Source organism: Fulvia fulva, chromosome 6 (assembly GCF_020509005.1).
Source record: "Fulvia fulva chromosome 6, complete sequence".
NCBI classification, from domain to species: Eukaryota; Fungi; Ascomycota; class Dothideomycetes; order Mycosphaerellales; family Mycosphaerellaceae; genus Fulvia; species Fulvia fulva.
The window spans coordinates 2,525,675-2,537,543 of NC_063017.1; the positions used below are offsets into that span (position 1 = coordinate 2,525,675).

Consider the following 11,869-nt stretch of genomic DNA (forward strand, 5'->3'; position numbering starts at 1 on the left):
ACGGTCTTGGACAGGCGCCCAGTCGCTGTGGTTGACATGCAGGATTCAGGATGTGGCACGGATGTGCTAAATTTACAGTTCCGGCTTGCATCTGCAGGATTGCCTTTTTGCGTCTAGTGGTTTCTGTATTGTCCAATCATTGCGAGCTCCATACGGTTCCTCGTACCAAGGGGTGGTATGGGCCCTGCACGCCTGCCGAAGGTAGGGAAGCAGTAATACGGCTCTCCACCGTTTCACCGCAACACGTAAGTCTTCACGAGCGAATATGTTTCCACTTCCAGTGCCTGGCGAGCCTTGTCACCCGTAAGCTGCACCACAAGCGAGGAGATCTTGGTCCGTTAAAAGACATTCCAGCCGCCAGCCAGGCGCCAGGTCGTCCAATATAGCATAGCTGTTCGCCGGAAAGCTGTTGCCAAGTATCATACCCTTTCCTTTTTGCTTCGCACTTCCTCTTCGCAACTGGCGACAGCAACGACTGCAAAATGGCAGGCCTCGTGGATCACTCTGCTCAGCAATCGCTCTATGTCGCTGGCTCAATGGACAACGCAACTTCGGCCGTGCAGCATGCGATCCCAGCGATAGCGGATGTCGAATTCACGTTTCTTCAACCGAAAGTCATAATTGGCTTCTTCGTCCTTCTGATGATCTTGCAGGCAAGGATCTTTGGCGTAGGATCCAAGAAGCTGCCTCCAGGCGTGAAACCGCTTCCGAGGTTACCAGGTCTTCCGTACGCTGGCCGTTTCTGGGATGTCCCTGGACCTGGTATTGAGGCAGCGTGGCATTTCGGCGATTTGCACAAGAAGATGGGACCCATCTACGAGTGGAAGGTACAGCAGGTCGTGTGTCGCTACGGCGAAGCTGAAAGCTGACTTCGTCCATAGGTAATGGGCATCATCCATATCTGGGTCGAAACCGATAAGATCGCGCGAGACCTCTTCGTAACGCGCCAACGCAACTATTGCGACCGCAATGAGCTCCCAGCCGCGATCGGTGTGAAAGAAGGCTCCGAGATTCTTCCTCTCATGGGCTATGGCGAGCAATTCCGCAGATACAAGAACTTCATGCACCTGATCATGAGGCATGCCAACCCCAAAGCCTTCTATGGCTGGCCTGAAGTTGAGAACAAGAGAACAATTCGCCGAGTGCTTGAATCTCCCGAGAGATGGTCAGAGCACATGATCGTGCACTGCGCGCGTACCATTGCCAGCGTGGCCTGGGCCAATCCAGAGCACGGAAGCAAGCTTCTCACCATTATCCCAACAATCCTAAAGGCAGTATCTCCGGCCGGTCCTCTCATCAACAAGCTCACATTCCTTGCCAATCTCCCCGAAGCTATTTCGCCGTGGAAGAAGGCTGAGGCCGTCCGCAGACAAGAGATGACCGATGCCTATATGGAGGCGTTGACCGATGTGAAGGAGCGTGTTGAGAGAGGCGAAGAAGGTACAGACTGCTGGAGCAAGCTTTGGCTTGAGAAAGAGAAGGGCACTGAGAACCTTGACTTCTATGAGGCTGCTCACGCAATCGGCTCCAGCTCCTTCGTCGCTATTGCAACAGTGGGTGGTCCTTTGCACGCTTTCTTCACAGCCATGTGCCACTATCCGTCCTGGCAAGAAGTGGTTGTTGAGGAGCTCGATCGTGTCTGCGGCATGCGGACTCCTTCCGTCAAAGATCTTCCACAGCTTCCCAAGCTTCGAGCGACAGTCAAGGAAATCCTTCGGTGGAGACAGGCGACTCCCTTGGGTGTTCCTCATGTGGCCATGGAGGATGACGTCTATGAGGGCTACCTGATTCCAAAGGGCGCTATCCTGCACGCCAATCACTAGTAAGCATTTCATGACTGCATTGTGGAGCATATACTAACATTTGGCAGTCTCATCAGTCGCGAGGAGACCATGTACCCGAACCCAACTGAGTTCATGCCAGAACGTTTCCTCGATCCAGCGTACCCGACTTACCAAGAACCACTCACCGAGTTTCCTAACCTGCGAAACGATCGGTCTTTTGGCTACGGCAATCGTAGCTGCCCAGGTGTCGACCTCACCTTCACCGAACTCACGACCCTGATCGGATCCCTGATGTGGGCCTTTGAGATCAAGCGTCCGGAAGGCTCAAGCGCCCACAATAACCCTCTTCCATGGTACGAGACTGCTCCCTGGGTTATCACGATGTCGAAGCCTTTCAAGTGCAGCATCAAGCCTCGTAGTGAGGAGAAGCGACATTGGATCCTGGAGGAAACACCTTCGGGTGATAACCTGATCAAGGACAACAAGGATGAATGTAAGACCCGGTGGGACGTTGCTCGGAAACCAGGCGAAGAGCTCTTCGCTTGGGACGGTCTGACTGAACAGGCGCCAACTGTTCACAGAAAATTTGGCCCAAGTGTGTAAGTATGGGTGATTGTTGCCATGGCGTTTGGGAGGCATTGTGATGTCGAGCATCACGATCGTCGGAGATCATCGAGCTAGAGCAGCACTCCGGGATGCATGTTGAGGCGTTTCATGGCTGTCAGTTTTCTGCAAGTTAGCGAGTTCATACCCTGCTCTGTATAGAGGAGTCAATTTAGTAGTAGTGATGTCGAAGAGAATCTTTTCAGCCGGCATGATAGTATCCTGCCTTTCGTGTTAAGGCTGGCTGGGCAAGGTGAGTGAATCGTCGATGGTCTAAGAGACAGCACAGTGGGCTTGCCACTGCCAGATCCGAGAAAGGAGGGAGCAGCAGTCGACATTGCGAAAGATGAGGTTCGTTTAAGGTACCGCCGCCGTCAAGGATTGCCAGTCTCTGCTTCCCGAAGCACATGAGCAAGGAAGTTGCAGGGACATCGCTGCCGTTGGAGGCATACTCAGAAAGTCAATTTCTTGAGAATTCGACGCGTCGCGTCCATCAAGCTGGAGGACTGAGCGAATCCTTCTTCGCTGCGCGGATCTGTCATCTGAAGAGATTTTTGCCCACGTATGGTATAAGGGAATCCAAGCAATGCCGCTTCAAAAGAGGGAAGGAGTGCAGGAAGTTCATGTTGATGGCAGGTGTGATAAATGATGATCCGCGCTAGACTGGGACTGATGTCTTGGCGCATTGTGAACCTTGGGCATTCGACAACAGTGCTCTACAGGCATTCTCCAGCCTGCTTCATGGCTTCTGCCTGCCTTCGAGGCTGTCACTTGCGCGCTTCGTCGGTGGGCATTGCCATGACCGTTGCTTCATCTCGATCCCTACTTGGGGTGTGGATGCGCATCTTGCAGCCCCGGCTTTGACCCTTCTCGTCACAGGTGTCGGCGCGCAATACCGTTTTGACTATGCTGCCGCCAAGAGACCCTACAAAGCGGCACGGTCAATCTTTTTACAGCATGTTCGGCGAAGGCAAAGAGGAGATGAAACAATCACGCATGAAAGTAGTCGGAATTACGACTTAGGCGCCACCCAACAGCCGTCCCACTGACGAACATGATCAAGACTGGTCACTTCTTATGGCAAGCGGCCGAGATGCTAGGTAACACTTCGTTGCAGAGGAAATCGCGGCTGACAACTGGCAAGAGAAAGCACCAAATCTAGGTAACGCCCAACCCAACGGCCACTGCAGTTCACATGTTTGACTTGGCAGGACCATCAGCCTGGTATGATTTTGTAGGTCGAAGTCTTCACCACACGCCCTTGACGTTGAAATTACGCCCACATATATGTAGAATATATGTACTGGTACCTCTTCCAGTCCTGCGTCGGCATATCTGTTCGCCAAAAACCACACACTCCGAAGTCGGTGCTCGAGTTCACCATGCCGCGCCGTACGCTCAAGTTCCACAATGGGTCTACCCCTATCGAAGGCGACTACATGCCCGGCAGCGCAACAGGGCCGTTCAGATGGATGGACCCATCTCACGCAGTCTGGGAGGGAGATATTCGCGATCCGGAGGCTCACGCGACTGGATACAAGAACGCACACTACGACCGTGATGCTCGGAAGGGCAGACGCGCAATCATCGTCGATCGTTCCCAACTCGAGGGGCTAAATGTTACCTTGCCGTCGCGCACCGGCGGCTTGACAGGAGCCTTGAAAACGATATTGAGCATGATGCGCTTCTGGGATGCTCCTCTGGATAATATCAGCTGGTGGACAGCTATGGTCTACATAACAGGTAGTTCGCTATTCGTCATGGCCAGCTACATCAAAGGGGGCAACACTCAGCTGGATTACGACTACAACCGCTGGTTCGCTTGGGCTGGCTCTGCGGTGTTCGCCGTTGGGGCCTATCTCATGATTCTCGAAACGATCAACTCCAATCGCACCCCCGTAGGCTATCATGTCGAACCGGTTTCCGATGCCTCAGATGTGTCTGCCAAAACAGAGAGCAAGTTCGTTCCAAACGATTGGGAATATAATAGGAGATTTGGTTGGTCAAAGCCAGACTGGAGCTGGTACGTTTTCGAAGGCCAACAGACATCGAGCAGTGGTTTAGACTATAATGGAGCGCGCGAGACAGGCACTTCACGATGCGCTCCATATGTACATCAAAAGCTAACACCCTCCTGTTTGTAGGTTCACAAAGCTCGCGGATTTCCGCCGACGGGACCTTGGCTTCTGGGCCACTATGATACAGGCAGTGAGCTCGGCCTTATTCTTCTGGGCCAACAGTGTCAGCCTCCAACCGACATGGCGCCACATTGCGGAAGATCCCAAGACATTGAAAGGAGCCTTCTATTTCCCCATATTCACAGGATGCATCGGCTTCGCGGTAGCTGGGATCATTCTCGCTCTCGAGATGCAGACAAGATGGTGGAAGCCGGCTTATGATCAGATTGGTATGGACCTACACACTGTCGATGAGACGGTGCTAATTTCATCGTAGGCTGGCATATTGCTATGCTCAAGTTCACTGGCGCCTGCCTCTTCATCGCCGCCGGGCTTTATGCTATGTATGAGAAGAGTTACGAGTCTGCAATGTTGTCACTGTCGGGCTCGGTCGCTTTCCTCTGTGGCAGCATTCTGCTATGGTTTGAGGTCATGCTGCCACATCCTGTCTATTACGAAAAAGCGGATCAGTCTCAAGTGAAAGGGGAGGAGGAGCCAGTCAATGCCGTAGACTAGCTTGGAATGACATTATTGCGACACGCCACTCTTGTCTAAGTAGAATGGTAATGTTCAAATCCGCCACTTTGAACTATACCCGCCCTTGCAACTCGTTGTGCATTTGATCCTGGTCTGCTTGGCCAATCAGAGTGTTGTTCGGGGGTGCAAGTGAAGCCCAAGCAGTGGCTGTGCGGGCGTCACCGCCGAGCGCCACTAGAAGTCTTCCCCACCTGCCGCACGGTCCTAACTAATACACACCTCTCAATCTAATAAAGCTTGTTTCCATTATTATCTTATCTACACTATTACTATAGCTATAGACAAGTAATATAAGTCCGTAATAGCTTATTTAAAAGCGTAAGATAAGCCTAATATTATATAATTAGTCCGGGAGTATAGTATTAAGCGTACAAAGCTTAGTAAGCTCTAGGACGGTAAGTAAGGAACCTAGTGGTAGTAGTATAAAGAATAGCGATTATTAAACGATATATAAGAGAGAGAGCTATACTAATAGATTAATACCCTTATAGAGCTAGCCCTACTACCTATACTAATAACAATACGTAACTTTATACGCGAGCCCTACGGTACTAAGGCTAGTAAGAATTAGGTCTCTAGGTTTAGAAATAGGTAGTCTTATACCTTAGATATAGCCTATCTTAGAGTATTAGATAAGGCCCGGAAAAAGCTAATAGGTACGTATTATATATCTAGTACTACTTACTACCTAAGAGATAGTTAATAAGTATAATATCTAGTCTAAGAACATCTCTAATATAGATAAGAAGCGCTTTATATTTAGGGTCCTATCTAAGGCAAAGTGAATATTTACTAAGAATATAGCTAAGTAAGGAAAGCTAATAGGATACCTTTAAGATAGTAATAGAGAGTAGGTTACTTATATAGTAGCTATATTAGCTAATAAGATAAGCCTACTACCTTACCTTATCTATAAGGCTACTTCTAGTAATCTATAAGATACCTAGGTTAATAATATAGATCCTTAGTAATATATAGCCTTCTTTACGAGCTTATCTTTAGGCTAGACAAATAACGAGCTAGGTTATTAATAGCTTATAAAGGTCTATAATAGATATACTAAGAAGAAGGCTCGTAATAGCCGTAACTAGCGGCTCCTAATAGTTAATAGCTATAACGTACTTCACTACCGAGCGGGCTATACTACCGAGCGGGCCACTTTTACTAAGAACTGTACTACTTCTACTTTAATTACGACGGTATCTTAACACGACGACATCCTACAGAATCGTTACTAGGAGGACAATTCCTCTTTAGATTCTTCGCTATCTAGTAAGTCTACTTAATAGGTACGTACGTTATGCCCCGACTCGCTATATCGCTTATAGCGTCGTAGCCTTAGTACTAGCCGAACACTATCTAGCGACTCTCTACTCACTTCCTACCTCCTAGTATCCTCTAGAGGTATCAATTGCGACGCCTTATCGAAGGTTAGAGACCCTCTAGACTGAATATACTTGCGCTTTCGTGCTTTTCGCTATATAAGGGTGTTACGGTTCGAGATTCTAAGGAATTATAGCCACTCATTTTGCGGGAGAATCCGAAACTAATCAGCTTAGAGACCTTAGCAACTAAGCGCTCAGTCTGATCAGTATGCTTAGTGATCAGTCTGATTAGTATACTTAGTAATTAGTCTAGTCAGTATACTTAGTGATCAGTCTAATTAGTTAATTAGTTACGCTAAGACATAGTACTATATAGACGACGCTTCTTTACGAGTAGATAGGAGCCTCGTACTCAACTCATTTTAAGTATATACTATATACTGTTTAGGACCACTACCTTCTTAACGAGTCAGAGATATCACTATAAAGATCTAAGCCCGGTTAGGATAACGTATAGCGGTTCCTAACAAAGGGCCTCGTTAGACTTACGTAGCTTACTAATCTCGCTTCGTATAAGAGCTATCTAATACGCTATCTCTCTACTCCCTCTCTATTACCCTATTGAACGACCTTCCTCTTTCCACTACGCCTTTCTAAACCCGTAACGACGCTCTAAGACGTAATGACACCTATTATAAACCCTGTCTCGTCGAAGTTATAGGTGTCCTAGTTAAGGATGCTATACTTCTCCTTTATATTACGTATAAGTAAGAACTACCTCTCGATAACGTCTAGATCTTCTATTAGGGCTCGCTAACGATCGTATCTACGTATTATACAAACCTTTAGCTCACGATACCGCCTAATAAACCTGTCTATCCAATTGAGACTAGCGGGCTTAAGACCCTTCTCTTATAGCAATGAATCGGCTATTGCTTATATACTAGCCTTTAATAGCGGGAAACCTCTAAGATCTAGCTCGAGTATGTACTTAAGTATCACCCTCTCTTCTAGCTCTATAAGCTTCTTCGAATTAGGCTCGTAGTCACCCCGAGGAGGTCGTCTATTCAATCGATACCCTAGTGTAGTTCGAGACGCGTCGTATACCTTTATAGCAAGTCGATTCGTAATTTTCGCGTCGCGTTTTATGGCCTAGACAGCTAAGGTCAGTTTGGCCTCGTTTGAAGACAATATACGCTATAATAGTGGTGATATAGCTATATCTATAGAAGTGGTAAAGTTCTTAGCAAAAGTGGCCCGCTCGGTAGTATAGCCCGCTCGGTAGTAAAGCACGTTAGCTTATATCTTACTACAAAGTTTATTAGTTAGGCTCTAAAGTATAAGATAATTGTAGGTATATATCTACCTTATTTAAAATATAGGCTATAGCTACTTAATATAAGCGTATTCGTTACTCTCGCGTCTTAATATTTAATAGCCCTAAACGACTAGCTATACTAATCTAGTACTATCTAAGGTATTACGAAGAGAGCCTTCTTTACTATCTTCTAGTAAGTATAGTAGCTTATAGTAGTACCTAGGAATATTAAGTTAGCCTTCTTAAAGATAGGTATCTATCTATTTAGCCTAGAGATAGTACTATCTAAGCTTCTACCTCCTAAGAAGTTAGGCCCTTTAGTAGTAAGCTTACGGCCTACTTCGAAGTCTTCTACTAGTAGTAGTATAATCGTACCTGAATAGAGAAAGATAGAGAGGCTTATTCGAGACGCTATAAATAAGAAAGACTATACTAGAGTCCTATACCTTCGAAATAGGGTCGATACCTATAGGAGTAGAGATGTCGTAATATATAGTACGCCTACGATTCTCCGAATCGTAGATAAACTAAAGCTTACTTTATTTCTTAAGGCCGGTATCTTGTAGATAAGTCGTAGGATACGTTACGTTCGGCTCCTCTACGTCTAGTATAGTCCGAAGGGCCCTAATATTATATATAGATAGCCTTATACTAAGGCTCCTATTATAATTACCTCTTCTTCTATATAAGCTACCCTTAGCTTAGTAGAAAGGTTATAGTATCTTCTACGGCCTTCCGTAGCGTTCTAGGGCCGTCTCTAGGTAGTATTATATTATCATAAGGCGCGTTACTAGGCGCGTTACGAGCTATATTACTATATAGTAATAATAGTATACGGGCTACCTCGTAGAGATAAAAACTCGAAGCTTATCTTAGACCTCTTCTATAACCTATAACTCCTATCTTATATCGATTTATCTACTCCTTTCTTACGTCTCTCTTACTTCCTCTCTACGCCTAGTATACTCCTCGCTAGTAACTACTAGTATCTACTACTCCTACTATAGACCCCAAGGTTATACTCTAAGACTAGCTTTGCTAGGACGCCCTTATACGGGACGTACTAGTAACGCCTACCGGCCGTAAGTATACCGCCGCCTAGGCGTAGCTTATTACTCCTAGTCTAGTATAGAAGTTAGCTAAGAAGATTAAGACATATATATAGATAGATAGATAGATTTGTTATTCCCCTATTCTAGGACCCTGTTTGGCCTATATAGGTATATATCTATTATTATATACAAAAGGAAACCCGAATAGGTGAAAACCCTTCCTACCCCCGACCTCTCCTTATCTAGATTAGCTTTCCCTCTAAACGTATATAGTCTATATTACTACCCTAAGGGGGGAGTAGATGGCAAAGGCGAGGAACCGGACGATTGGGGCACTTCTTAATAATGCTAAGGACCTACGGCGCATTACGAACTAGATACTAGAGAAGGGCTAGCTAGAACAGTACCGCCTAGTAGGAGTAGTATAGGAAGAGAGGACACGACGTAGCGCGACGAGACCGGCTAGGAGCGGGGGCTAACGGGGTAGTGACATAGACTATATACGTTCAGAGGGAAAGCTAAACTAGATAAGGAGTAGTCGGCGGCGGGAAGGGTTTTCACCTACTCGGGTTTCCCTTTGTACATAACAATAGATATATACCTATATAGGCCGGATAGGGTCCTAGAATAGGGGAATGACAAATCTATCTATCTATCTATCTATTACTACCCCTTTAGCCCCCGCTCGTAGCCGGTCTCGTCGCGCTACGCCGTATTCTCTCTTCCTATACTACTCCTACTAGGCGGTACTGTTCTAGCTAGCCCTTCTCTAGTATCTAGTTCGTAATACGCCGTAGGTCCTTAACGTTATTAAGAAGTGCCCTAATCGTCCGGTTCCTCGCCTTTACTATCTACTCCCCCCTTCCTAGCGACTACCTCGGACAGACGAGGAGTACGTACCGTACGTTCTAGGAGCGATAGCCGTAGGGGCAGCTAGTATTCGTGTATTCTAGAACCTTCCTCTATAATAGGTACCCCTAGAGGCCGATGTGTTCGGTTCGTAGTTAGGTTACTATACTACTCTATACCCTCGTAAGGCGGTAGTAGATAAGCGTCGGGGGGTACTTGACCGCGGATTTTATAGCTGACCATTCCTTAGGTTGTCCCGCTAACTAAGGGCGTCTACTCTACCCTATAACCTAGTTGCTCTACCTCTCTTTCTATAGTTACTCTATAAACGATTTCTTACCCTCCTATTATATTGCTAGCTATTCGTCCTATACCCGGTAGTTCGGCTCGTTTCCGGATCGAATGCCCTTATACGCTAGTACTAATTCGCGGGCCCTTACAACTATACTAGCGATGACCTTCTATACTAGGTACTATACCGACTTACCTAAGTAGGAGGTCCGTAGTCCCTAGATATAGAGGTCGATCGGCGGTATAGCGGTCTCGTACTTAAGTATCCTTATTAGTATCGACTTATATACCCTAGTAACCTTCCTTAGGTATTAGTTTTAGATCTTTACTAACGGCGCGACGAGTCCCTTTAATAGATAGGCCCTATCGCCTAAGGACTATACTTAGCTACTATAGGTAAGGACTGGCCGTATAATAGCCGTATATAGAAGTCGTAACTACCGAAAGTCCGCCCCCTATATAGACGTAGTGAGCCTCTAGTATAATGCTATACTCTATTTAGCTTTCCGTAATATTACCTATACGTACTTCCTCTACTATAGCGCCGGGTCTACCTATAGTCCGAGGATCCTAAGCTAATCGACCGGGTTAGTTATATACCCCTATATCTAGATAGAAGCTTATATATTATAGAACCGTTATTACGGGCCTAGGCGGACGTCTAGTAAATAGCAGTCGGTTACGTAACTCGGTACGGGCCGGCCCGTATACCTCGGTATAGATATTAACTTTCCGTACCTCGTGCTACTCTTAGATAGCCTATCTAACAACTTCGTTATTTGCTCTATATTAAGAACGGCTCCCTTATACTTTATTAGACCTCCTTTACTAACCGTAGAATACGTACTACGAAGGACCTATAAAGTAATAGGTTAAAGATATAGAAACTACGCTTATCGCGAGTTTTCTATACTAATCGCGCGATAAGCGCGATAGGTCTAAATCAATAAGAACAATTGTACCTTTATTAATAAGATACTAGCTAAGAGTATAGGCGGTAGGTACTCCCTACTTACTAGTCGCCCTAAGATCCGCCGTAAGTCGCTTATATTTAATAGTAGCTAGACTTAAGGTTACTAAACCTAACCCTAATAGCTAACTAACGAGCAAATATAGTAGCGTATTAAGTAACTAATATAACTAGTTACCGAACCGCCTAAGACGATCAACCTCTCCGACTATACCCGGGACGACAAAGTAAAAGAATATACGACTAGATAGGATGTCGAGTTTAATTATAACAATAATATAGTAATAGACGAGGGAGAAGGAGAATAATAGGTAGCTAAGACTTTCCGCTATAATCTAGAGGAGCTAAAGAACCTAGATATAACCGAGTTCTAAGCCCTTATAGCTAGTACACCTAAAGCACTATCTACGATCTATTACCTACTTCGACGCGCCTAAGCCGACGACTATAATATAATCGAGTTGTTAAAGATATTCGGCTAGGCGTATAATAAGCTTTAGGATAAGAGAGTAGTAGTTAGGATAGCCTAGGATAAGCTAAAGTAGGCCAAGGCCGAGTTTAAGTAGAAGAAGTCAGACATATAGATATTATAGTAGAAGGTAGATAAGTAGGTTAAGTATCTTACGAATAAGGTCGATAAGTATAAGAGGAACGAGCCGGATATCGCTAAAGTAAAGGACGATCTAAAGGTAACTCTAGCCGATCGTAATAATATCTAGAAGAGCTTAGATAACACGACTAAGGAACGCGACACCGCCGTAAAGGATCGCGACTAGCTAATAGTAGCCCGTGATCTACTCTAATAGTAGGTCGACGATTTTAAGAAACTGCCGCCTACGCCGGATATAGCTAAGAACCGCGAATATATACTTAACGCTATGTCGTAGATTTAAGATAAGAACGTAGAGCTCTCTAAACTTAACGCCTAGATCGTAGAGTGCGTTAATCGTATCTAGGACCTCG

The 11,869-nt window shown here is 45.8% G+C and overlaps 2 protein-coding genes across 2 annotated transcripts; both read left to right on the top strand.

Moving 5' to 3' along the window:
• Nucleotides 1-482: 482 nt before the first annotated feature.
• On the top strand, nucleotides 483-2,387 carry CLAFUR5_07072 (Cytochrome P450 monooxygenase; the record flags this gene model as incomplete). The annotated part of the gene is made up of 3 exons (XM_047906220.1): nucleotides 483-827; nucleotides 882-1,822; nucleotides 1,871-2,387. The coding sequence occupies 3 exons, from the start codon at nucleotides 483-485 to the stop codon at nucleotides 2,385-2,387; spliced, it is 1,803 nt and encodes a 600-aa protein (XP_047762992.1).
• A 1,298-nt stretch (nucleotides 2,388-3,685) lies between these two features.
• On the top strand, nucleotides 3,686-5,080 carry CLAFUR5_07073 (uncharacterized protein; the record flags this gene model as incomplete). Its single annotated transcript, XM_047906221.1, has 3 exons — nucleotides 3,686-4,410; nucleotides 4,532-4,794; nucleotides 4,842-5,080. 3 exons carry the CDS (start codon nucleotides 3,686-3,688, stop codon nucleotides 5,078-5,080), a joined length of 1,227 nt encoding a protein of 408 aa, XP_047762993.1.
• Between the last annotated feature and the right edge of the window lie 6,789 nt (nucleotides 5,081-11,869).